We start from the raw sequence: 1,611 nt of genomic DNA on the forward strand, positions 1-1,611 counted from the left end.
ATTGATCCAATTTTAGGAATCTGTGTAAATATCTGAATGTTGCATCATCATTTTCAATGAATTGTCTAAACCTTCCATCCACCTCAAATAAAAGACCATCAAACCACGTGAAGGATTTGAAGAAATTTAAGGGAACACTCAGAAAGTCAAGTGTTCTAGTCCCAGTCTCCGTTCTTCAAACCGAACACGAAACGCTAGAAGCATTCATGATTCAAAAACCCAACGAGGAACTAGAAAACCTCTCTGGCTCAACGTTCAACAAACTTCAACCCCGCGCCTGCCCAAGCCATCATCACCACCGGACAGGAACCAGGCTACCAGAGATACCGATATTCGAAGCCAAAGCCACAGAGACCCCCCGTGCACCCTGTCCACACGCCGGGGCGGGGCGCTCGTGCCGCGTGCCCACCTTTGGCGTGGCTCGTCGCGTGGTGCCCCTGCGGCCCTGCCCACTCGGCAACGACACTGACGGCAACGACAGCAACCTCTGCAACCGCGGCTCCTATTAATAGGCAAGAACGCCTCCCCATCCGCTCCAAATCCAGCTGCTCCTCTCTCCTCTCTCCTCTCAACCTCTCCTGGCAGGCAGGCCGCGAAGATCCAATCCAAAGATAGCGCAACCGCATCCCACTCCTCCCCTTATTTGAGGTGCCAAGAATCCAATCCATCCGCGAAAGCGAGCAATTTGATTTCTGAGACAGGCAGACAGAGAAGAGAAGCATCGTATCCATGGCGGCGGTGATGGTTGCGAGGCAGGGCCGTGAGCTGCAGCGCTACAGCGACAGCACGGGCGGTCGCATCGTGGTGGGGTGCGTCCCCTACCGAGCCAGCGGCGGCGCCGGCGGCGAGGTGGAGGTGCTGGTGATCAGCTCGCAGAAGAAGGGCCCCGCGGGGGGCGTGCTGATCCCCAAGGGCGGGTGGGAGCTGGACGAATCCATGGACGAGGCGGCCCGGCGGGAGGCCGCGGAGGAGGCCGGCGTGGTCGGGGAGACGGGCCCGGCCCTGGGCCGGTGGTGCTACCGCAGCCGCAGCTACGACGCGACGTACGAGGGGTTCGTACTCCCGCTCCGCGTCACGGCGGAGCTCGACCGGTGGCCCGAGATGGGCGCCCGCCGCAGGGAGTGGGTCTCCCCCGCCGAGGCCATCGCGCGGTGCCACCACGCCTGGATGCGCGAGGCGCTCCAGCGGTTCGCCGATACCGTCAAGGCCTCGTCGGCGGCGGCGGCCACGGTGAAGGCCGCGGCGATCCTCGGCTCCGCCCTGTAGGCAGGCGCGCGCGGGCTCGCTCTGGCGTCGCTCGCTCCGAGTCGTGCCGGCTCCTGGCCTCGCGCGTTTTTCGGCCGTTTCCCGCGCGCGCGCGGCGGGAGGCTCTGGGCTGCTCCGCCGTCGCCGGCGCCGGCCAGCGGAACGGGGATGGGTAGAGATGGGTGGAATGCAAACATTGTACTGTGACCAAATCGATGTCACAAGGACACGGGCTTGTACATTCTTGGCTGGTTGGGGAATTCAGAAACATGTAGATCTGACGTAGTTTACCAAACTCATTGTGACACGGAGAATGAAGAAACGGCAGCAAAGATTTTCACCAATCTGACTCGCTCGATTACCGAA

The 1,611-nt window shown here is 61.3% G+C and overlaps 1 protein-coding gene across 1 annotated transcript; it reads left to right on the top strand.

The window, feature by feature from the left end:
* Positions 1-516: 516 nt before the first annotated feature.
* LOC101776346 (nudix hydrolase 21, chloroplastic) lies at positions 517-1,611 on the top strand. Its single transcript, XM_004965103.4, has one exon. It carries the CDS (start codon positions 730-732, stop codon positions 1,264-1,266), a length of 537 nt encoding a protein of 178 aa, XP_004965160.1. The 5' UTR covers positions 517-729; the 3' UTR covers positions 1,267-1,611.

The sequence above is a fragment of the Setaria italica genome, chromosome IV (genome assembly GCF_000263155.2).
Source record: "Setaria italica strain Yugu1 chromosome IV, Setaria_italica_v2.0, whole genome shotgun sequence".
In the NCBI taxonomy this organism is placed as follows: domain Eukaryota; kingdom Viridiplantae; phylum Streptophyta; class Magnoliopsida; order Poales; family Poaceae; genus Setaria; species Setaria italica.

What these genes read in the sequence shown, in the direction of transcription:
- LOC101776346 (XM_004965103.4), top strand. Translation starts at nt 730, where the DNA reads ATGGCGGCGGTGATGGTTGCGAGGCAGGGCCGTGAGCTGCAGCGCTAC.